Source organism: Heliangelus exortis, chromosome 19 (genome assembly GCF_036169615.1).
Source record: "Heliangelus exortis chromosome 19, bHelExo1.hap1, whole genome shotgun sequence".
NCBI lineage: Eukaryota > Metazoa > Chordata > Aves > Apodiformes > Trochilidae > Heliangelus > Heliangelus exortis.
The window spans coordinates 13,680,615-13,704,630 of record NC_092440.1 but is presented as its reverse complement, the minus strand read 5'-3'; the positions used below and the strand labels follow the sequence as shown (position 1 = coordinate 13,704,630).

General features: G+C 40.6%; 1 protein-coding gene across 6 annotated transcripts in view; it reads left to right on the top strand.

The window, feature by feature from the left end:
* The first annotated feature begins 570 nt into the window (after positions 1 to 570).
* Positions 571 to 24,016, top strand: part of TTC28 (tetratricopeptide repeat domain 28) — a 101,318-nt gene continuing 77,872 nt past the window's right edge. For 2 of the 6 annotated variants that reach the window (XM_071762719.1, XM_071762718.1), the window contains exons 1-2: positions 571 to 700; positions 4,012 to 4,290. In XM_071762719.1, coding sequence (XP_071618820.1) covers positions 608 to 700; positions 4,012 to 4,290 — 372 coding nt within the window. In that variant the 5' untranslated portion in view covers positions 571 to 607. Of the gene's footprint in view, positions 701 to 2,162; positions 2,375 to 3,542; positions 3,576 to 4,011; positions 4,291 to 24,016 lie in introns of those variants that run through there. The other 4 variants (XM_071762720.1, XM_071762716.1, XM_071762717.1 and 1 more) reach the window with 4 other exon arrangements.

Here is a 24,016-nt window from a genome sequence, read left to right as displayed (position 1 = left end):
CAGCGCCATGGGTGACCCGTGTCCCCACCTCACAGCAGCAGAGGTAGGATATGGAGACCCACTCATCCTCCAGTGGCTGCTTGGGGAGGTGCTTTTCCACCTTTGTGGCGATCCCGGGACTCTGGAGCCGTGTTCTCCGTGGAGCTGGGGCTCGGACACAGCCAGCCGGCTGTGGGGACGGGCTGCTGCTCTCTGTGGCCGGGGCGGAGGCCGGCTCGCCCCCTGGCCCGGCCCGGGCCCCCCACCGAGCGCCCGATCCCCCGGGTGAGGGGAGGCGCGGGAACGGGCCGCGGCTGAGCGGGCTGCCCGGGCAGGAGGGCAAGCTGCAGCGTTAGGACACCAGCCCTCGAGCCGGGCCGAAGCGGGCTTGGCGCCGTCTGACGGGGAGGGGCCGGGTTCGGACCGGAGCCCAGCCTCGGGGGCGTGGCCGGGAGCAGTGCGGTTCCCTCAGAGCCGGGCCCGGAACGTGGCGCCTGGGGCTGGGAGGCCGGACGCGATCAGGATTGGGATCTGCCCCGAGGGGGAGGGGGAGGGGGGAGGGAGGGCGGGCGGTGGCGGTGGCGGCGGCCCCGGCCCCCTGAGGAGGAGGAGGAGCCGCCGAGGAACGATGGAGCAACAGGCGCTGCCGCCCTCCCCGCCGGGGGCCGTAGCAGGGGGCCGGGCTCGGCGGCGGCGGGAGCAAGACACGGAGCCTCCCCGGGTGAGTTGTCGCCGGGCGGGCGGCGGGAGCGGCCCCTCGGCCGGGCTGAGGAGGCGGGAAGGAGCCGCCGGGCCGGGCAGGGCGCGATCCCTGCCCGCGGGCGTCGGAGGAAGTTGCGGGGCGGGGGCGGGCCGCTGCCCCATCCTGGAGGGAGAGCCGCGGGGAGGGCGCAGCAGGCCCGGCAGGGCGGCGGGTGGGGGTCCGGCCGGCGGCGAGGGGCGGTGGGGCGGTTCCGGGCGGTTCCCGGCGGGGCTCCGGGGTCGCCAGGCCTCGAGTGCAGCCGCGGTCTCCAGCGCGAGCGCTCCCCTCCCCTCCCCTGAAGCTCTTGACGGGCCGGGGGCGGTGCCGCCTTCCCGGGAGCCTGGGCCGAGGGTTCCGGGCCGTCCGCCCGCTCTGCCTCAGCCGCGGGCCCGGCGCTGCGGGCGGGTCCCGCCGACCCTGCCGGGGTCTGTACGCGGGCAGCGGTGGGAGGCGGAACCGCAGCTGCGGAGGGAGCGGGCGGGCGCTGCTTGTCGCCGTCGGGCGGGTATTTCCCCGTACGGCTTTAACCTTCCGAGCGCTGGAGTGGGCACGGGCATCGACGAGAAAGTCCTGTTCTCTCCGGGCTCCAGTTAACATCTTGTTAAAATTTTGAAACTTTTTTTTTGCTAAGTATGTCAAACGTAGCTTGTAGCACCGCAGAGTTTAGTAGCCTGTTGGAGCTGATGGTACAGACACGTTCTCAAGCGCCTCAAGTGCCTCAGCCAGACATGCCAGCCATTCAAAAAGTTGTTGGTAACTCGTTTGTAAGAGCTTTGTTGCTGACAGAATTTGGAGCCTGCAAACTGGATTCCATCAGTGCATCTTGGATGACAGCAAATGTCATTAGGGTGGTTCTGTTTGTTCACTCGAATACATATTGATGATTAAGGATGAGATGTATGATCCCTGTCAGCAGCCCATGCTTTTATCATTTGATGCTGTAGCCATAAAGGATGTCCTTGGTTGTCCCCAGTAAAAGAAAGTTGAAATGGCTGAGTGTTTATCTGCTTTCTTGTCTTTCCTTCTCTTTTCTTGGAGCTGTTCATGTTTATTTTTGGAAGTCTTTAATTTTTGGGGGGGTTTGCAGTCTTAGACAATGTCATCTCTTTTGCTCACTTCTGGCGTTTAACAAGAGCTCTTCAGGTGGAAATGAAACCCTTTAGAGGTTCTTTGATAAGAGTTTTTTGATAAATGAATGAGCAGGTGTGGTTTGAATATTGAAAGATTTTTGTCAGCAGCAGGGTTGGTAATCTTCCCTTTTTAGGGGAGGGGGGCTTGTCTGATACAAATACACAGTCATGTGTTTTTTTAAGTCCTAGATCATACTAGTGTATAAGATTACCAGTTATTATTAGTGATATCATAGTTAATGCTTGTTATTACTGATACTCTGTACTATCCAAATCTTATTTTTCTAGAGGTGAAATCCAGTGCTGCAACAGCATCAGTCTGTGTATGTGTTTCTGCTGGATATTGATCAAGTCTTGCTTTCTGGCTGCTTCTTTGTATAACCCTTATATCCCACTCTTCCTTGTCCATTTGGTGTCCTTTCCTCCTGGCCCGGATAACAGTTGCTTCCATTCCTACTGGGCAGGTGACTTGAGATGGGAATGTTGTACTGGGAGGATGAAAGTGAAGAACCTTCCTGTGATGGTGAGTGCTGCTGTGGTGCTGACAGACCTGCCCTTCTGACAGCACCCAGCCCTTCAGAGCAGAGAATGGTTGTACTGCCACAACTGGATGGTTTGTGCAGACAGAAAAATCTAGGGAGCAGGTTCACCTGCTGCCCTAACAAGTCTGCCCTGAGTGACTTTCCTGGCCAGACCTGGGTTTTGCTTGCTGTATTACTGATTTGTCAGTCCATTGTTATTGTGTCTGTCTGTGCCTAACTGATGGCTCAGAGGAAAAGGTTATATTCCTCATTGGAAATTTATAATTTAATTAATATTAACAATAACTAAATTAATTATTTTGTGCTTCCTTTAACTTATACTAGATCTTTCCTTTAAATTAATGATAGATCTGCTGGATGGCAATGGGAGCAAACAACTCTTAAGATTTAGGGGGTCAACTTTGATTTCTTTGCTATGTTTCAGTGTCATACCGACTCTCTCTTAATGAGAAAGTTACTCTCTTTTAATGAGCTACTTTCTGCATTAATTTCTCATTCTTCTTCATCTCAGTTTTTGCATTACTTTCCATTTCTTCTGTATCACGTTTTCTTTGTGTTTCTTGACCTTTTCAAAAGTGTGAGTGCGGGCATAATTTGGTCTGCATAACCTTGAATTTTTTAAATTATGTATGAAGCAAAAAGTACTGTTTAAATTTAGCTATGGATTGTGTAGTTCTTGTTACAATTTTTAGCAACAACTAGCACAGCTGTAATCAGAGTTACAGTAGTAAGTCAGGCTACATATTGGCTTGTATTAGCAGGGGTACTACATAAAGGGCAACTACACAGATGAGAGGCAGAAGTTGGTCTGCTCTGCATGGGACAATAAACAGTACATTTACAGGTACAAAGGAAATTTGTGATGTATATTAGAAAAAATATTTTAATTTCAAAGGTTGTTAAGCAGTGTAATGAGATTGCCTGAGTAAAACAGGGAGTCTCCTGCAGTAGAATTTAGAAAGTTTGGACGAACACCTGTCAGAAGAAAATTTGATATAATCATAAGGAAATAAGAGATCAGTGGTTTCTAAAAATCAGTGGTTTCTAATTGAATGCTTTTCTATTGTTGTTTGACTTAGAAAAAACTCCGAAATGTTTATAGACCATTTTGATGCTCAAGACAGGATGTCAATTTGAAGCTTGCTTCCTTTTCCACCTAAAAATATGCCTCAGTTTGCTCTGGTAATGTATTTAAGCCCTGCAATTGTGTTGTGGTAACAGTATGTGATATTTTTAACATTTTTTGGTCTGCAGGACTAAAAATTCAACTTCAATTACAGTAGACTGAACCTTTAATACATGTGTGAATATGTGGTGTGCAGCACACTAGAATAGACTACAGATAGTCTTGTTCCTGAAGAAGACAATGTATATTCTAGGAGACATCCTTCATAGGGAATGATATGTTTTATAAGGCTCTTTTCTGTTACTTCTGTACCTCCCCAAAAGTCAACAAATAAATATAAGGTAAATTATTTCTTTAAAAATCTGATTCTGAAGTCATATTTTTTTCTGTACTAATGTTGGTGGCTTTAATTTCTGCTATACAATTTGTAATTTTTTGTTTTAGTTGCATTTCTTAGCACCAATATATAATTTCTCCTTTCCTCACCCCCAGATTTCTTTCCTTGCGTCAAAATCTATTGGGAGAAGAAGTCCTGACTGTCCCATGTTGAGCAAAGCTGAATTTGTTGAGAAGGTTCGCCAGAGCAACCAGGCTTGCCATGATGGTGATTTTCACACAGCAATCGTCTTGTACAGCGAGGCTTTGGGGGTCGATCCCCAGAACTGCATTCTCTACAGCAACCGCTCTGCAGCCTACATGAAAACCCAGCAGTATGACAAGGCCCTGGATGATGCAATCAAAGCACGGCTTCTGAACCCCAAATGGCCAAAGGTAAGGAAGTGCATTTGTCTTCTAGGGAAGAAATAATGTGTTTGGGATCATCATTCACATATGTAGCACCTCATGTAAACAATTGCATACATTGCTGTACTAAAGTCTACTTTTGCTCCAGGTAATAGTACCTTTTGTGTTTAAAAGCTGTTTTTTTTTTTTAATTTCCAGTTGAGTATTAAATTTTTTTTCTGTGTAAATGTACTTTGCCCCAGTGGGGATACGATAGTATTTTACTGTTTTATACCAGCGTGATTTCTGAGTTCTGAAGGTAAGACATCTTTTTAATGTTAGATGTAGTCAGCATTTGGGAATATGCAGGAACGTCTTGTTGAAAATGTCTTGAGAAGTAACATGGAGATTCTTATTGGTAATAGAGCAATAAGACCTTTCAAAATAGTGTCCAAAGAGTGTTTATGTGTAATATGTTTTGGACAAACATCTTATGAAATGTCTTTCTGAGCGTTCTTAGTAAGATATGGCTATGCAAGGAAACATTTTGTAAAGTGTAAAAGGTGTTGGTTGTCTGATGGTTGCTTCCCACTATCTGTGACTTCTTGCTACAGGAACTGAGTCGCCCTTGCCTAGCCCAGGGCCAGCCCTTTACCTGCTTAGCAGTTTTATTAGCATCAGCTCCAGATTCAAGTTCTCCTGTCAGTCCCTCACTTAGCCTCGCCAGACACTTCAGCTAAAGATGCAATAGAGGAGTGCTTTAATCTTCTGAGCATGCATTCTGTTGACTGTTTGCTTTAGTTGCTGAACTTGAGTGTGCAAGTCTCATCCCAGGAAGAGTTCTCTATTATGTGTTCCTTTTCAAGCTTTCAGCCCTCTGTCTTTTTTTATTAGTTGTGGATTTGTTGATTTCTCTTCGCGTTCCCTTTCTCGTTCTTGGTGAATGTCCATTTTTTTCCCCAGTTTCCCTGATTCTCCAAACAAATTATTTAATAAATTAGCTTTTTTCTCATTGACAGCTAAATAATAAATATTTCCTTTCTTCCATGTATCTATGATGAACAAGGGCATAGGGGGAATCAAAGTTAGTGAGAGTATATGTCTGAGGATTAAATTCTATCTTATTTTTAGGTTTTTTTTGGTACAGTTTTTTCTCCTGACTGTCATTAGAAAGTTTACCTTTTATTCCTGAAAATGCCATGATACTTTTCAGCAGCATGTTTTTGGAAAAGGACAGCAGCACTGTGCAGCTATGCTGATGGGAACCACTTAAGTGATAGAAAGCCAGGTGATCATGCTTAAAATTCCTATATATGGTGACAGAACAGAGCTTTTCTGCTAGAACAAATACTGTTCAAAATACCAATTAAGATATTTGTTAGATTGAGTGGAACTGAAATACCGAAATCTGTTTTTGATATTTTCCAGTTTAAAAATGTTAACTCTCTTACCATAAAATGTCAGCAAGGGCAAAGAGAGGGATCAGTATCTGGAAAGCTCATTAGAATGTCCGGGTAGAAATGCAAGCCTATTAATTTGGAAAGCCACACCTATTAGTTAAGCTCTACTAATTTTTGGAGCTCTTAACTGAGGCAGAGTGGAATTCTTTCTGCTTGCAGCATACCAGCTATAGCAGCTGTCCTGGTGTGGTTAACCTCAGTCAGAGCACAAGATAAATGGTAATTACTTGTCATTATTTTACCAGAAAAGATGGCTATTTATCTGCTTGTAAGGGATGATGAATTCATCATCTCTCTGGACTGAGCTGTATTTTACACATTTTTTAGACATTTCCACAACACGGTAACAGAAAATGGCAGTGCATAAGAAGGATTTTGGTGCTCACAGTAGCTGGAGCTCTTGAGTTACTCTCCTTTCTCTAAGGAACAACCACAGAGAAATCTTTGTTTCTTTTTTATTTAGTTGAAGGACACAAATATAAATGAGTTTTCTGAGTGAAGTGGAAAACAGCTGTTGGTCTGGTGAGGCAAAGGCAGCGTTTATCTGGCTGCTGGGTGTGGTTTTGTCCCTCTTCCTGTTTTACTGGCAGATAAAAAGGATGATTACCCTCCACCCCCCCCCCCCCCCCCCGATTCTTTTGTGAAATCCAGTCCTCTCTTTGGGTGGTCACCTTGGGAATGCCAGGTAGTGTTAGAGTGCTCCTCCTCTGCTTCTGAGAATGAGACCTTATCCAACAGAAATTATTTCAGAATCACAGCAGAGATAGGAAATCCTGGAATGGAGGTAGCACAGTTTGTGTGTTGTATTATCCTAATTTTCAACACTTAAATTTTCTAAAAGGTGTATTTGTATTTTTATTATACAGTTAATTCTAATTTTAACTGCAACTAGGAATGTTCTGCTTTGGGGACAAATAAACTAGTCTATGTTTTGAACAGAGAAGTTTCAGGTTGGATTGGGTATGTGATATCAGAAAATATGCAGTGGTTTATGAATTTGGATGGCTGTTCAGTATTGAAGCTGGGTTTGCATTGCTGTCCTGGCATAATATGTGTTCTTTGTTTTTTTATGTGTGCAGCTTGCCAGTGTGAGACAAGAAGAGAGCACTGTCTAAAGTTGAACACTTACACTTCAATGTCAAAACTGCTTTACTGGCTTTTAATACGAATTGATTTTTATTGAGAGAACATAACTGGGAACATTGAAACATGCATACAAAAACTAAGCAATTTTATTAATTAGCCAGTAGAGGGAGTTTAACAGGTATAGCTGGTGTTTTGTTTCAAAGGCATGAGTTTTAGATACAAACCCCAGTCTGCTTTCATTTATGAGGTTGAAACATGAATTTGAATGCAGGTTTTCTGAGACTCAGGCTACTAAATACTAAATTTCTGTTTCTTTTTCTCCTTTATCCTGGGTATGCAGTTTGTTAATCATTACATTCTTTTCCTTGTTTATTTTTTATCATCAGCATTTACAGTGCTAATGGCAAATATCACAGTCTTACCTGTGTTTAAAACAAAAGTATTTTCACTCTATAACCAAGCTAATGCATTTAGCTTATCCTTTCTTCAGAGGATGGCAAACAAAAGCAAAAAATATTGTGAAATAAAACTGTGAAATGAGACAGTGGAGAAAGTGGTCATTTGTGCTTTCAAACACAGTTGTCCCTCACTTTGAATTTTCATACAGCTTATATTAATTTTCATGCAGCTTACATTTCCAGTTAGAGTCTTCAATTAATTTAGGTTCTGATCTCCCATCCTCTTCCTTCCAGCCCAGTTCTCCAAAGGTTGTGGGTTTTTTTTGTTCTTTTCCTTTTTTGTTCAAAATCTAAGCAATGTTCCTTTGAAGTAAAATAACATTGTTTTCTGCCTTTCTGTGCTGGGCATGCTGCTGTACTGTATCCCCAGATGAACCCCTCTTATGGGGTCTGCTCCCATTGCAGTTATTCTGTTGTGAAATTAGTTCTAACAAAAGGCTAGATTTTGAAAATCTGTGGCTGAAAGTGACTGACTAGTGTGCTTATTGCATCTGCACAGGCAACTCTGTGGTGTTTGTCTGTGAGGGTTGGCTTGTAAAACATGCTGTTTTGAGAATATTTCGTGTATGTATCGCTGAGAAATGCAAAGATAACATAATATTTTGGGAATTAAATTGCATTTTGGGAATACCTTACAGGCAAATGATATTGTTTGTTGAGACAGCAAATAACTAAATAAAGCAATTTTCTGTTTCATTGTTGATTGGGCTCTAGAAAAGTTTTATTCAGTTTCTCTTAACAGCTGACCATCCTAGGCATGGTAAATCAAAAGGGAGGGATGTATATTATGTGATTACTGAACAGCCTCTTAGTTTTTGCTGTTTTGGACACGGGTCTCTCATAAGAGCAAAATTTTTCAAGAAGAAGAATGAAGGCACTTCATTTAAATGTGGCTTTGGAGATGGAGAATATATCTGAAAGGCAGAACAGAAAGGAGGGGGACTTTGAGCTGTGAGGCCTTTGGGTATTGGAAATGCAGGTGTGTTTTAGATGTTGTCATGTAACTGTAGGAGAAGTCAACAAAATAGCTTGCACTGGTATTTTGTTAAGTGGCTCCAGCTGTTAGTCATGTGACCAGTCCTTTAAAAAGGAAAAGGAACATTTCCTCATCCTCTTGTGCTTTCACAGACTGTGTCTTTATACATGGACTCTCATCTGTTGTAACAACAATCTGGAACAACCTGAAACTTCCTCAATGAGTTACAAGTAGAGCGTCCACCCTCAGTTGTTTGCAAAACTTTGGAGTGAAGAATGTGACTTAACCACGTTACATTTTTCATGAATAGGCCTCTTGTTTTTAATTTGACGAGCAAGAAACTTTCCAGTCCTGTCTTCTGGCTTACAATCTGTCTTTCATTTGCAGAAAGATGCATTCCAGTTTTTCAGGCATTAAACTGTTTAGCGGATTTTTTTGGCTCTGCTAGAAGTTGCTGTGTTACGTTGTCTGAGATCCGTGCATGTGTTTGTCTTCTCATCTTGCAGAATCACAGCATAGTTAAAGTTGGATGGGGCTTCTGGAGGTCATGTAGTGCAGGCCCCACTGCTGAGGGCAGGGTCAGTTAGGGCAGGTTGTCCAGGACACTGCCTAGTCAGGTTCTGAATATCACTAAGGATGGAGAGTCCACCACCTTTCTGGGCAACCTGTGCCAGTGTTTGACCACCCTCACAAAAAAATGTTTCTTCTGTTTAGTTTGATTTTTTTGTATTGCAGTTTGAGCCCATCACTTCTTGCCCATTCATTCCATATTTTCAATTATATATGGGTTTACTTGTTAAGGGTAATACTGCTCTTGTTTTCAGTGCCTTCTCCTTTTTTAATTTATTTATGCTTTAATTTTATTTATGCTTTCTATTTGGTCCATGTTGGGAGTGGACCTCAAAATAAACGTGTCTTGTTCACTCTTATTACAGGGCTGCATTTGTCTCAGCTCTCTGCACCCGCCCTCTTAGTGCTGCTTTCTGAGAATACTCTTGAATATGATGGCAAGTTTGTGTACCCTCTGTAGTAATGATGTATGCATATTTTTTTCCCTGCCTTTCATATAGTGCATTCTTACTGTCTGTTAAGTGAGTGGTGTAGTTCTGTTGTTATTTTACCAGATGGGAGCAGAGAGAGGGAGAGTATTTGTTCTGCTGTCTAGTGATAACTTGTGTTAGTGCCAAACCATGTTGTTTCATCCATGTAAGGTGGTCTTGTTAGGTGGATCTGAAAGCAGCACAGCTGGGTGGGTGACTGGAGGGCTGTAACCTGACCTGAGCTGTCTGGCCTTAAGCATTACATCACATCCATGGGGCTTATGCTGTTAGTGGTTCTGGATCTAGCATCCCTGGGCACACTTTAGACAATATTTAAGAGCTCAGGCAGGGAGACTGAAATCCAAAGTTTGACCCAGGTCTTAGTCACAGGATCATTTTTTTTCTGTGACAGATGTTATTCTAATGAAGTATTTAAATCATGAGCATCATGGAGTATTTTGATAACTTCTCAGAGTTAGTATTTTTTCTGTGTGGTTGTGGTATTGCTGGGGGAAAGCTGTTGTGCAGATAAGCTGTAAATTCTTGAAATCATAGAGTAGCAGCAGTACAATGTGGGGTGGGAAAGATGGATGATACTGTAGTTATGCCATCCTAAAAAAAAGTTAAATCTTTTCCCATGTAACTGTTGTCTTTCTGAGACAAATGTACAGGAAAACCTGCTCCTCTCTGAGAAATCAGATTACTGTGTCAGAATCCGAAAACCTTACAGATGAGTACTTGAGTCTCAGCATGCAACAAATCAACACAAATTTTCCAACTATTACTGTAGGATTTCTGTATTCCTTTCTGCATTTTACAGAGGCTGTTTGTCTATGGAAGAAAAATCCTTAAAATTTCCTTGTATGGAATTGAACTGTAGTTTTTCTACTCAGTCTACATGCTGTGATATAAATTCCTCTGGAAGGTGATAGTTTCTTATGCCATCATTTTTTTCCCCACTAGAACTAGTTATACTACTGTGTAGGAATAGTATGGTGGGTTTTATTTGTCGTATATCTGATGCACAAATGCAGATTTTTTTTTTTCCAGGGACCAGCTGTGAGAAAGAAATAATTCTGAATTCAGCTTGATCTGCAAGGGTGTAGTTGAGAAAAGGTACCTTGCTACCTGCTATTTGAGAGTCAAGCAAGTAGCCACTGGTTAACATTTTAAGAAATTTGTATTGTTATTGTCTGCTTGGACAATACTGGATCTTGTACCCAGTAGTTTTAGACTACAACTGAATATGTGATTTTGCCTCTTTTCCTCACCTTCCCAAACCCTTAGGAGTTTGTTGCCCAATCACTTTCATGATCAGCTTTAAGCTTCACAGTGGTTTTGTTTGGTTTTTGCCCCAATTTTTGTATTCTTAAAAATGAGAGATTTGTTTCTCATTCTTTTCTGTGCATACAAGGATTGAATTTCCTCGTGTTAGAGATTAATTTCTTAATGTTACAGTAATGGTGACTCAGTCTCAAGCTGAAGAGTTGTGCAGGATTATAACGATCAAAGCACACATGAGAGGGCGCTCTGGGCTCAGATATTTCAGAGGCAGTGACTAGGATCTCATGTAAGTTGTTTATATTTTTTTATTTCTCTTTGACATCAAACTGGCTATGGCTGCCATGAGAGTTCTAACAAAACAGGCTTCCAGAGACTGTCATGAGTATCACTAATGTAGAGCAATGGAATGAGAGCAGTTCTGTCTTACAGTAATTATATGTGCATTCTAGAATGTGTTTATAACTTACAGTATATATATGTACACCTTTTTTCCTTTTGCATTTTTCTGTTTATACTTTTTGTTTGGTTTTTTTTTTTTTTTAACATAGTGTCTGGAAGCTCCTTATTCCCACATACTGCTCCTTTGGTTATATTTATGTTACCTGCTGCTTTGATTAATCAAATCACTAACAACTGCCTTGGATTTTTTTTTTTTTTTTTTGTTCTGCAGCAAATAGTCCAGGTTTTGTTAGGTGTTAAGCATCTTAGATTTATTCTGACTCTTCAGATTTGTGATGTAGTTCTGGCTACCCAAGGGACAGTGTATTAGATGTTGTGGATTACAAGGGCTGCAATGAAACTTCCTGGCTTTTGAGAGCTGCCAATGCATGGCTGTATGGCAATAAAGAACAAGAGGGGTTGCTAGGATGTTGGACCTTTTTTCTGTGATGGACAAGAATGCCCTTGGAAACATGCATTTCTTGTTTGAGTACAGTCTGACACATCAGGGCATGTCTGGACATCACTGGGTCCTCATCACAGACCTGCAACCTCTACCATTTCCTAAGGACATTAAGTGAAATGGAGAGTTTGTGAGAACAGGTAGACAACAGAAAATAGTAAGAATGGAGAAGGCAGGAAGTTGCCTTCTCTATGAAGGCAGTAGGAGATGGTGGGTTTGCCTGACTGGCCTTGCAGCATGTGACAGGGATTTATTCAGTAACATTATTCCTGCCACCTCAGTTCCCTGTAGCCCCATAGGATGTGAAGTGTACAGGATAATGTAAAGGTAGGAAATGCATCACAGGGATAATTGCTAAATTAAGCATAGGTATTTTCAGAGTCTAATGATGGTTCAAACTCATGAAAACAGTGAAGAAATTAATAGCAATTATTTTTTCTTTAAATTCATTGTTCTCTCAAAGTCACTGCTGTCTGTTTCTGAGAGTGGCAGGATCTCAGCCCATTCTCTGAACTTCTGGGCAAAGCAAGTGACACATCCCATTTGCCACAGGTGTCTTTTTGCTCCAAAGGGTGAATTATAAAGCCCCTTCTGTTCAGTGGAACAACAGAAATAAATTATTAGTAATTTGGCTACTGACCACTAATAAATAATAAAGAATTTACCCCTGAAGTTTAAAAGAAATTGAGCAGTACTGATATTTCTGTCATGACACTCTAGTTTTGATTTAGTTTTCTGTATTTAAGTTATTTTTTAACTCTTTCCTTCTCCCGTTCACTTTGGAATGTCAAGTTTGCCTCATGGAAGTCAAATAACTGGATTCCTCTAGAAGTTATTAGAAGAGTATCGTAAGATTCCAAACATGAAATACAAGATTCGTAAGCTCTTCAGTGCAGTTATTTTTATAAATTTCTGATGGCTTTTCGAGAAGTTGGCACTGGTGTGCAAATCTCTGTATTGATTTTTTTTCATTCTAAAACTGTTGAGGAACCAGCTCATAGAAACAGTAGATCATATGAATATAATAAAGGCATCCTTTTTGTTAGTGTTCCAGTATTTGTGAGTATTCTCACCAAATCTGTATCTGATGGATTTTCTTAGTCTTACACTGAGCATTGGTAGGAGTCCTGTTCCATGTGCTCAGTAGGACTGTAACTGAAAACTATTCCATTAGTTTTTCTCGTGTTAGAACTAATACAGTGCAGTTATATGTTAGACAGACCTCTGCTCAATTCCCCTAGTGGAAAACCTACTTTTTATTTGGACAAATGTTAAATTTATGGCTCTATGATGCATTTTTAATGGACTTCTTCAAAAATGTATACCAAGCCCTAGTTATTCTGGATGCTAACGGAGAGAATGTACTCTGATGAAACCTTTGTTAACAGAACCTCGTCTCATGTGAAGTGGAAAGGAACCTTCTTGAAACACTGCATTAAATACATACTTTGAGCATAATTTTCCATCCTTTTTCAGAGTGAAAAAGGAGATTTAACTTCTGCTGTGGTGTACGTAGTCTGTATTTTATTCATTGTGGCTCTCTGCTTGCAGGCTTCTGTCCTTCACAAACAAAACACAAAACCCAGTGCAAGATATAGCAGAAAGGAGAATGTAACTTATTATACAAAATATTTAGGCAAGAAGATTTGATAAACCCACATACTCAAAAGCACTGAAACACATGTATCCAAGCAATCTGTGCAGCACCAGTTTTGTGTGACAGGGAGGACGAAGGGTGCTGGCTGTCCTTGCTGTCTCTTAGCTTAGTACAATTCAGTTTCATAATTTTTCTAAGTGTTGTGTGAAAATACTAACTCAAAGGTGGTTTTATTTCCATCACAGTGGTACCTTTGAGGTTTCTCTGTCTGGACTGGTCCCCAGTGAGCTGACCAGTGTATGCACGGGTCCTGCCCCTGTCACTCAGCTGGACCTGGGAATAATTCAGAACAGAAATTCTGAATGGATTATCTTATTTTTAGTTTGTTGTTATTTTTTCTCAGATTAAAATTCAATCTTCTTTGGTCTAGAATAAAAAGTAATGGTTCTCCTTTGCTTTTCTTCTAGCAGATGGGTAGGAACTGTAAAACAAACAATCTAATACTAGATTCTGTTGTAAATGGAACCTTTGGCCTCCCCCAGTTATCACACAGGAATACATGTAAGCTTCTTGATTATCTTTTGGTTTTCATTGCTTGGGTGTCTTGTTTTTGCCTTCAGTAGTTCTCCTGAAATGAGCCATAGTGTTATCTGAGGTTTGTAGTCACTAATAGTAATTTATTTTAATAACAGTTTGCCTGAATCCTCTTCCATGCCGTAAGAGATATGTGTCAAGCTTCAAGGTGTCTTCTTCATTTAAATCTTTGCTAGGAGCATGGACTAGTAGTTCCACTCTGGAGGTTTCAGATGTGCTCTATGCTCATGTTTATTTTATGTCAATACATTTTGTTGAGTTACCATTGTTACCAGTATGTTCAAGGAAATTACTTTTTATCATGAATATGGTGGGTATGAAATGCATGCAACTGTATTTCAGGGAGTAAATTTTTCATTATTATAGCCCACGGGTACTAAATAAAAGATGTCAGCTTCTTGGATTTGGTTGCACTATAAAAGTGTGCCTAGAAATAATGGATTCTGTGAGTGTTTGGGAAAGGACAGCTATTGCACTGAACTTTCCTAGGTTTAAAAGCAGAAAATATGTGCACTTAACTGCAGAGGGAAATGTTTGGTATTGCAAAGTACAATCATTAAGGCCTTGGAAAGCTATAACAGAATAGGGAATGCAGCAGAAAAGGAATGTGAATAAGAGGAGTGTGTATAGTAAACATAGCTTTTTTAAGAGCCTAAATTAATGTTCCAGAGAATAAAAAATCAGTTGCCTTTATGATTTTGTGCCCTCCCACATTTGTTCTTTGTCTCACACCAGGCCTACACTGAAGAATGATACTGATTCTGGAATAGTAAGCATTGGAGGTGTTAGTTAATGATCCAAGACAGCAGCTCTGTGCTAGCCCTGAAATATCTATTGTCTCTTACGATCTCACACAATTTCTCCTCCTGAATACTTCTTTTTTTTCTTTTTCCTTTTGTCTACCCACACAAAATTGTGCTTAAACTAAAGAAAAAAATCACTGAAAAGTAATTTTTATTGTTGGTAGTTTGAAGTGTTCAGTACTATTAAGTACCATAATAAATCACTTCTGGAGCTATAAATATTTTATGCATATGTAAATATGTTGTGCATTGTGTTGGGTTTGGTGCTTAATAAAATAGGGAAATTTAAAATTTGGATGAAAACATCTATCTTTATTTCACTAATTAAAAATTTACTGTAGCCTCTGTGAATTCATATTTTATAAAATTGCACTGTTGAACAGAAAGAAGCGACCTGAATGTGGCAGATCTACATATCTTCATTCTACTAACCTGAAAAATGAAGGCAGTTTTTCCACTAAGGTAATCGTGGTGAGCTAGCTGGTCTTTCAAATGCTGAGGCCTCTGTAGGGGCTTTTGTAGTCATTTAGCTTTTTTTTTTTTTTTTTTTTTTTTTTTTTTTGTCACAGTAAAGACAAAGAATGTGATGTTTATGGTTTACTTCAGGTGCCTCTGAGAATAGGTACATATTGCTACGAACTCATAAAATCTGAACAGTACAACAGACAGGAAGTGTGTTACCTATTTTTTTCCCTTACTTTGGTGAACCTATGTTCCCTCAGTGTCTGCATGAAACCCTAGCCTCTTAAGCTGAATTGAGAAAAAGTATGATTGGGAGCCAGTACATTTGTTAGGTCTACAGAAGTGAGCAGCAACACTGCCAAAAATTCACACTTCAAATATTGTGTAGCATTTAGGTTCAATTAAGACTGTATTTGAGAAACTCACCCCAAAGATGAAGTAGTTCATGTGGCATAGGAACTTCATCTGCTGTCTTTAATGAGGTGCTAATAATAAAGATGGAAAAACACATACACTTTGTGACCAGAGAAGGCACAAGGACTCTATTGCTGGTAGTACACAGGAACCAAGCACAAGAAAGCTTTGTTAGTGTTGGAATATTTCCAACTGCTAAATATCTAAAAACATTTGAACAATACCTAACAGGTTTTTATTTTACTTCAAAACAAATACAGGATATGAATATTTCTCTAGTAATGCAGAAACAGCTAAATTTGCAGTCAGGAATTTGAGCAGATGTCCAAAACAACTGGCTTTTAGAAACTAAAGCACCCCCAATCACTTGCACCAACAGGAGTTATTTTGTTATTTGTTATATTGTTATTTTGTTATTCCCCCCCTCACAAAAATTAACCATCTGCTCATTAGATCTGTTGCAAAGGGAAGAGACAAAATGGAGCTGGTGTGGCTTGCAGCTTTCTGGCAGATGCTGGGAGATGTAAGTAGGGTTTAGTAGTACTTTTCAGTAATAGTAAGTGGTATGGACAGGCCTATATCAGAAATAACATAACCATGTGAGAACTATTTGCATTCCAGCAATGCCTGTACTGCACGCACTGTGAGTTTATAGACAGTGAGGAGGCCTCTGCCATGTGTTGCAGGCATGTTGATTACTGGAAACCTTTGGAGGACTAGTATGAAATTTCTGTGGTTCACACCAATACAAAATTTGACCCTCTGTGAACTTCAAGTGTCTATTCCAAGCTTATGGGAAAGCAGAATCACAGATCATAGAGGGTATGGGTTGGAAGGGACCTCTAAGAACCATCTAGTTCCAAACATGCTACCAAAAGCACATATGTAGCATAGAGACTTTGCATCTGCGTGAGGTGTACAATTTTCAGGACAGAATTGTCTGACTGAGATGTGGAAGAGATTTTGTAACTGAAATTTTTAAATTTCAGTGCCTTACTGGGAAGAGGGCTGAGCCCTGTGCAGTGGGAGCACAGTGTGCTGGCTGTGGTGATGGAGGAGCATAAGGGTGGTACCTTCTTGTGCCTCGTGTTGGTTGGCTAGACTCCCCTTAGGGACATCTTAAAACTACAGAAAGTGCCAGCTCTCAAGATATTGCCAATGAACTTCAGGCAGCTGTAGGTTAACCTGCAGTCTGCTTTCCAAATATCCTTCAGATAATTTTCATAGTCAAATATCTCTTCAATATGTTCTGAAAGGTAAAGATGAAGGAAATACATTTTCAAGTCTAGATTTTTGTTACTTTTGTAGCTATGAGTGAGCTAAGGGAACTGGCTGATGCATCTCAAAGTATTTGAGATTATTTTTGAAGTAGTTTTATTGGACATGGCTATAAACCTATCTGGGAAATAAGAATCCTATGAAGATTTCAGTTTTTGTGTAGATAAATAATGCTTGATTCTGAATAACCAGTAGTACTTGGAACTTTGACCCTAATCTGAAAGATAAGTATGCTAAATAAAACTGACCTTTATTTTGAAATGAACAAGAGTAATTGCTAATAGAGAAGGTGATGAATTAATCTTAACTTCTATTGAACTTGTACCAACACTATCCACAGCTGTCACAGTGATAGTCAAGAATATGGTGAAGGAGAATACCTCCTCAGGCACTTGGAGAAAAGTGGGTGGACGCAGCTATTATATGACAGCCTTGTTAGCCCCCTCTATTTTGTTGTAGCCATTTAAACAGGGAAATTAATCATGGTGGGCTATGTCTCAATCTAGGGCTGCTGCACTGCATTCTAATTAAACACATTAGTGCTCCATCTCTAAAATCACACAGGAGAATTTTTTTTAAACCTTCAGTAGAAACTCTGTCAGTCGTAACTTGCCATGAAAACAGATATAGAACTAAAATTCAGGAAGAAATGCACATCCAGAATTGCATGGTTGGATATGCTAACATAGGATGTTGCAGAAGTATTTCGGTTCTGTTCATTAGATAAATTCATAGATGAGAAGACTATTGAGGTGCAGGATTTGTAACTTTTCAAGTGTATCTTAGGAAGTCTCAAAAGTTTGCCAGGAGCTGGATGAGTGTCTTGCAAAGGCTTTATAGTTGCCTTGATCTGTAGACATCTTCATGTCAGTGCTGTCAGAGATAAGCCCCTAAGGTGGATAAACTGTCTAATCCTGTGGCACTTCTGGAGTCCACAGCTTTCCACATCACAGGTGCATATGTAAGTCATGGTCTGTTAGGTCCTTTGATCTTGGTATATGTCTGCCTTAATTTTAAAGGTTTTGAAAGATTTCATTATGACTGAACACACATTACAGAGAATTGAATTATTTTTCTTCTAATTTGCCTTACAAGGTAAAACCTATATTCTTAAGCATGCTAGAGAGCTTACTTGCTGCTGTGTATCACAAAATGTGATATGACAAAAGCAATGTGTATCACAAAAGATCTCATCTCCAGAGAACAATGAATCTGTACTGCCTCACCTACTACTACCTATAGAAAAGGACAAATACAGGAGCTTCTTTTGGGAAATATGGATTTTTCAGGTTTTGGGTTTTTACAAAGTTAAAACCCACTGTGAATAAAAGGAAAAAGTCATGTTCTGTTCAGAGAAGTGCAAAGAGAACAGTTTACAGGCAGAATAAAGTATAAGCAATTTCAGAATGATTTGAAAAATGTTTTCAAGTTAGGTGGGAAATAGAATGGGTGTGAGCAGGAGAGAACACAGCACAACAGATGAAGCATTAAATAAGATTTTGCAAGGGGAAAACCTTTTGGGTTGGAAGCTAGCCCTTTTTCCCAGTGGGGCTTCTGAGGCTCTGTTTTGGTGGTCTGTGCAGTAGAGACTGAGCTTTGGCAAACTGGAGAGTGGATGATGTCATTGGATGCATAACATATGCACGGAGAGCTAGTAAATACTGTTCACACTGCAGTGTGCTGCCAGATGCGTGTACTGGAACGCACTTGGAAAAATGGAAAAACCATCTTTATGAAGATACTAAAAAATGATATAAGAATGTCCAGTACTGAGCCTGGTCTCAGCCACACTACCTGCTGAGTGCAAGTGTGCTCTGTGGGGTTTCTCACTCCTGAGCCCCAGGTTTCTGTTCTTGGGAGTAGTCCACATAGAAGGCTTATTCAGCATTTCTCTGTTGTTCGGAAGTGAGCTCTGAGAAGCTCCTATTTAACTCAGAAAGCATATCTAGATCTTTGTAGTATGAATTATTTGAAGCAGATGAGAATCAAAGGAATCCATTCACTCCAGTTTCCACTTTTATTTCCTGTTGTGAGTGGTCACACCGTTACAGCAGAGGCTTCTGGTGTCAGCTGCTGTTGTCTTTACTGATGCCCAGCTCTCTACAGGTTAATGTGTGTATTATTTGAATCTCTTACTCAACAGTGCATCACATGCAATAAAACCAAAGGTGGGGTTAAGTGCGTTTGTACTTCAGGGTGAAAATACAATTTGGTTCTAAATTTTGGGGTCAAAGAACATTTGTATTCAGTACAGTCTGTTTTACCTGATTGTCAAGATACGGAGAGTTAAATTTAGTTTTGTTCCTCCTTCCTTTTTGTATGTGCTCTGAGAGATGAAAGGGAGGAGCAGAGCTTCTGAAAGGCAGCAACAGAAAGTTAGGAATTCCTTATCCGAACGGGACAGCATTTTAATCTTGAGATTTTTTTTTTTTTTTCTGATGCTCTTTCATATGCTTACTGATGATTTTTCCTGCTAAGAGGATTATTGCTAGCTAATGGTATTGTAATCTTGCTGGTCTGTGTACAAGACCATGAACAAGTCTCTAACAGTTACACCGATAAATTGCCACTCTGGAATCTTTGGAGCTGTGTTGATTTTGAAAGGTCAATTTAAGATGATTGCTCCAGAGGAATGTGTAATCTGTGACTTGTGGGGAGATTTGTATTTTACACTAGTTCAGTAAAAATCATTCTGCTGAGTTTGGACTACAGCTGGGATCTGCTTCCTCTTGTTCCATCCTGTTTGGGATGCCCAAGCACTTCTGCCATTCAAACAGTAATGAATGGCAGAGGGAGACACTGTGTCAGCAGTATGCATTGGTGCTTCTCAAGCTGGAGAACTAAGGAGGCACATTATGTTCTGTGGCATTTTAGTAAGGAAGAGCACAGTCCTGTAAATATGACTGTGCTTGGATAGACATGACTATCCTGGACTTCAGGCCCAGGGCATAAACTTTTAACAGGTGACATCAGAAAGGAGTTTTCTTCCTCATATACAAGATACATGATTTGCTCTATTCTTCATTCCGTAGAAGGAAGATCTTTAAGAGGTATGCTTCCAGATTGATCGGACAGTTTTAGTCTGTTATGTCAGAAGAATCAAGGCCAAGCAAGCTAACTGACTTATTTAAGAGGCCAGGATATCAGTGACCTAGTTCTTTTGGGTCAGCTGTGGGATCACCCCTGATAATTGGTCACCTATAACAAATTTTTTGTAAGAAAAGAGGATAATTGCCAAAATAGATGATGTAATAAACTTCCGCTTAAATCCTTTAACTGGATGGCTTAATTTTTTCTTTGAAAAGCATTTGAAATCAGTATTTTATCATCAGTAACCACTTAGGTGGATACAGGCCAAATATTTTCCAATTTTTCAGTCTTGCAAAAAGTTCAGCTCTCACCTTTCCTGTCAGGCTTGGATGGAAATTGCTGCATGACTATTCTCCTTCTGTTGAAAAATTTTAGTATGTTTCTAAGTCTTGTGTTCTTTCATTGCTGGACACTTGAACACATTAATTAACTGGAGCATCTATGATCTTCTGTATTTTTAAGCTGGAGCCATGGCTGGAGATGACAGCTGTCCTTGTTATTCTTAAAAACTCTCACAGCTTCATGCTGAAAAATGTCACTGCAAGTCAGGTTCTGAGTAAGTGTTTTGTCATGTAGAAGTGTGCTGGCCACTGCCTTGTTGAACAAAGCCAACTAAGACTTGCCTTGTTTCTGAAGTTATGATTTTGATGAGCTCTCCAAAGCTTACTGTCCAAAGTAATGAAGCTACATAAAACTGTTTCAGAAACTCTCCTCTGTGGTGGTAAAATGTACTAGACTACAGCTACATCTGCTTGTCCCTTAGAGAGCACTCCTGTTTGGAAAGAATCAGCTCTGAGAACTTGAGGGTGTGCTGTGCCCCAAAGACTCCTGGATAATGAGACCTGGGCTGACAGTAGTGTCAGTAATGAGGGCAATATAAGTTAAACCTCCAACTGGATGTGCTTCTCTAACAGCAAGTCAGATTAGATGATTGTTGTAGATCCCTTCCTACTGGAACTATTCAGTTCTGTTCTAAGAATCTTGGATGTAACTCCTCAGAGTCCAAATTGTCCCTGCTCCAATGATTTCAGTTATGCTGTTCAGTTTTACAGCACCTCAAGGTGATTTCCTACTTTTAAAATGGTTATCTCCAACATGGCAATGACAAGTTATTCTTCACATTAACAGTAACCTAAAAAAAGAGCTGTTCTTTGAACATCTTTCTGAAGATTTATCTGATTATTGTTTTTGAGACCGTGTTGGCTGTGTGTCTGTAGACATTTTGTCATTGTACAGAAGTTCAGTTTATTCCTTTCTTCTGTTCTCATAATGCTGTAACAGTGAAAGGGCTGCTGTATAGTTTCAGCATACTGTGGTTTGGGGAGAAGATGATACTGCATATGGATGAATTGTGTCACATCTCTTATTCATACAGTCCCAACTGAATATGTGAACAGACACAACAGACACAAACGTTTTTTCCACATTTTACCAGAAAGTTCAGCAGTAGAACTGTCTATCATTGTAAATCAGTAAGAGAAGACACCTTAGAGAGTTATAGGTGCTGTTTCTGACAGTTACAGGATCTTTTGTTGAGTATCTTGGGGCTCAGGAGTAGGATGGCTGGTGTAACGTACCTACGTTTCCACTGTGTGGAAGAGAAATTCTGAATAGACAAAACAGATCTTTTACAATACAATGGTTTTATTGTGTAACCCTTTCAGAGGAAACGAAAGAATATTTTAAAATGAAACCTTGTATTTCTTTTAGTTTAGTAAGTATGTTCTGTGTCCTGAAAAGCAGGACAAATTTCATATGCAGAGTATGTCACAAAGCTTCCTCCCCCACTTCCTCTTCCAAAGAAACCTGTGAGCTCCAGAAGAGGTATTTGTTAAAGAAGTTTGTGGGTTTTTTTCCTTACCTGGTAAGTCCTGTAGATTTCTGTTAGACAGATGACTGTCTTAAGGCAGACACATTCTTGTTGTTTTCAAGGTACATTTTATTGCTGGGTGCTGCTTTATGTTTGATTAGAAGTAGCAGGGGTGACCTACTGGGGTTTTCTAGTACTTGAAAAAAAAATTTATTGCAAAATTTTTTGAAGTGCTTTTAACACGTGCTAGTTTAGGTAACACATAAATGCCTGAGGGGAGGAGGCAAAGAGGGCAGAGCCAGGCTCTTTTCAGTGGTGCCCAGGGACAGGACCAGTGGTAAAGGGCACAAACTGAAGTGCAGAAGATGATGGAGTCTCCTTCCCTGGACACAGTCAAAAGCCACTTGGATATGGTCCTGGCAGCAGCTTGGGGTGGCCCTGCTTGAGCAGGGGGTTGGATGAAGTGACCTCCAGAGGTCCCTTCCCATCTCAGCCATTCTGGTTTTCTGTGATCTATTGCCTACAGACAAATGCAGCCTCGCAGGTTCCCACAAAATTATTCAAGTGCTAAAGGAAAGTATGCTTTTCTATTTTAGCTGTGTCTGGTTTCAGTCTTAAGTATGTATTTTTCAGTGAATGGTAATCGTTTAAGCTGCTGGTGGTTAAAATGCAGGTCCTGCAGAATGGCTGGAGTTGCTTGGCAACGAATGGAACAGGTAGGGAGGTGAGGAAGAAAGAGCAGCTTCCAAATACATGAACAACAGCATCTTCTCTGAAATCACTGGTGTGTGAAACAGGAGAGTTTCCTCAAAGACTTACAGCATTTGTGAACATTTCTTGGAATTGTGAGGGAATATGGAGAATACTGGAACATGGAATGAAATTGTGGTTGTCTTTCAATTCTGCTACCTACAATAAAAATATTTATTTCTAAATTCTCTGGTTCCTACTGCCAGTCTTCTCCTCTCAAGTATTTATTTGTTCTCTTCTGCACTAAGAGCCACCTGCCAGTCTTTGTAGTGTAACCAGCTGGCAGTAGATCAGTGTAACTTTTCAGTGTCGAGGAAAAAAACCTGAAGTCAGCAAGAGGTACAGAAGAATCGTGGGTTTAAGGGCAAAAAACCAAAAGCTCTTAAAACTGGGTAGCACTGTTCAACTACAGTTTGATGAGAGTATCCATGTATTCATAGCATAAGAAAATATGTACCCACAAAATGTGGGGAAGAAGAACCTAAGCTGATTACAAGTCTCAGATGATCTTGCTGGGAAAAAGGTATAGTCTGAGCTGCCTGGGTTTTCTCCTTGCTTAGAAAGAATCTATCTATCAATGCTGCGACTTTCGTCATGAAGTTTCCTCCTTTGGTATAAACTGCTTGGCTGGAATTACAGCAATGGCTGGATGTCACTCCACTTCTGTTATGGGAATGCACAGGGCCATCCTGTAATACTTATAATCAATTAATTTCCAGCATGTCCAGATAATAACACTTTCCTTCCCTTAACATCTCTTCTTGGCTCTCTGTAGTATTGTGGGTTCTTTGAAAAAAAGTACCATAATGATTTGGGAGGTGACTGTTGTACAGTTAGTTCTACCACTAAAAAGCAATAAATAGCGTGTTCTGAAAAATAAGGCAGTTTCAGTTCTCTGAGGTAGGATATATTCCCCCTCATTGTCAAGCTGTGATCCTCTAGAACCTGCAGGAAGATCTTTGCAGAGGAGGTGACTGGGCCTGTCCCTTGGAGAATGCCAGTCCCTCTGTGTGCCCCAGCTGGCTCTCTGGTGGCATATGCAGATTCCCCCATTGTGAGGGGCAGATCAGTCATCTGATTGTCCTGGTTTGATGCACTTGTGATTTATTTGGCTCTTTGATTTTCTCACTCAAGACAGCAGATGGTGATGGAAGTCAGCAAGGGAAGATTGGGAGAAGACCCTTCTCTGGGAAAGGACAGATAGCAAAAAGGATACTTTTTGGTAAATCTCTGCCTCCCAAGTATTACTTTGACCCACATCTTGACTAAGTTACACGTGTCTCCATAGCAGCAATAACTGTGCTTGCTATGGAAAAGGGAGGAAGAAATTGTAATTAGAAACAGGTGCCAAATGCAATGTTTTCTGCTTGGAATCATGTAATGAAAGAGCTGAAGCTTCTTAAGCCAATAACAGCCACAATCAACTGTTTGGAACCAAACACCTTCCTTTGTAAGACACAGTTAAAATTTAGGATCCAGGAAACTACAGAAATACACATTTTGCCATAAGAGTATCACATAAATATTTCACAGGCACAGCATTACATTGCTGTACAATACATGCTTCTCTTGATGAATATGATTACTAGCCAAAAAAATTCTGTTTGTGACTGAAACTTTCACCCTTAGGCTTACTGATCTGAAAGTTCCCCATGCCTGTCTTGCATGGTTCTATATATAATTAGCTTTTCCCTTGCAAATAAAGGAGGATTTGTCCTGCCTTGGATGGATTTCTGTGTATTTTAGAGCATTGTCTTAAATGTGTGCCCAT